At 47.9% G+C, this 725-nt stretch overlaps 1 protein-coding gene across 6 annotated transcripts in view; it reads right to left on the reverse strand.

Moving 5' to 3' along the window:
- The window catches only part of LOC109474532 (protein AF-10-like), a 22558-nt gene that overhangs the window by 6928 nt on the left and 14905 nt on the right, over window positions 1-725 (reverse strand). For all 6 annotated transcript variants that reach the window (XM_019774849.1, XM_019774847.1, XM_019774848.1 and 3 more), the window contains one exon: window positions 101-242. In XM_019774849.1, coding sequence (XP_019630408.1) covers window positions 101-242 — 142 coding nt within the window. The remainder of the gene's footprint in view (window positions 1-100; window positions 243-725) is intronic.

The raw sequence follows: 725 nt of genomic DNA on the forward strand, positions 1-725 counted from the left end.
GTTGCTTGAGTAACTGCTTTTTGGCGTATCGTATTACCTGGATGTCTAACCTTCATCGACGTAAGACTAGAAAAACTGATGTTGTCTACACACAACTTACATGGAATGGTTGGGTCCGTCTGAAAACCTAGGCGACAACGGGCCCCGTGATGAGCCACCTGACGGGTGTCTGGGTCCGTTCAGCGCTGTAACACCAGGGGTGGACAGGGTGGGGGGGTCAAGCACAGACGCCCCATCCAAATCTGTCATGGGTCATAAGGGCATTCTTAGAACAGGACTGATAAACCTAACAACTTCATTCTATAGCAAGCAATTGAAGTAGCAAAATGTCATAAAAATTTCGCCAACAAAATGCAGGGAATAGGATTTCAGGGGGTCAAGATTTCAAAATTTCCCTATGGCCTTTGGCGCTCCACATGTTAGGGACTGTACGATATTTACCGGGGGGGGAGGGCTGGTGCAAAATGGTCCGGTAAAAAATTTTTTCCATGGCCCTCCCCCGGCTCAAATTTTTTTCTATGGCCCTCCCCCCGGCTCAAAATTTTTTTCAATGGCCCTCCCCCACCCCAAAAATTTTTTCGGTGGCCCTCCCCCCCATTTTTTCCAGTCCATGTCTCTTTCTCCCTCCGTAAATTCCCGATTAAAGTACGCACCCCCGATTTGGGGCTGGTGGGAGACAAATATTCCCGTCTGAAACGTAAAATGGAAAAACTCCAATTAAGTAC

The sequence above is a fragment of the Branchiostoma belcheri genome, unplaced genomic scaffold, assembly GCF_001625305.1.
Source record: "Branchiostoma belcheri isolate BF01 breed outbred unplaced genomic scaffold, Haploidv18h27 scaffold31, whole genome shotgun sequence".
NCBI classification, from domain to species: domain Eukaryota; kingdom Metazoa; phylum Chordata; class Leptocardii; order Amphioxiformes; family Branchiostomatidae; genus Branchiostoma; species Branchiostoma belcheri.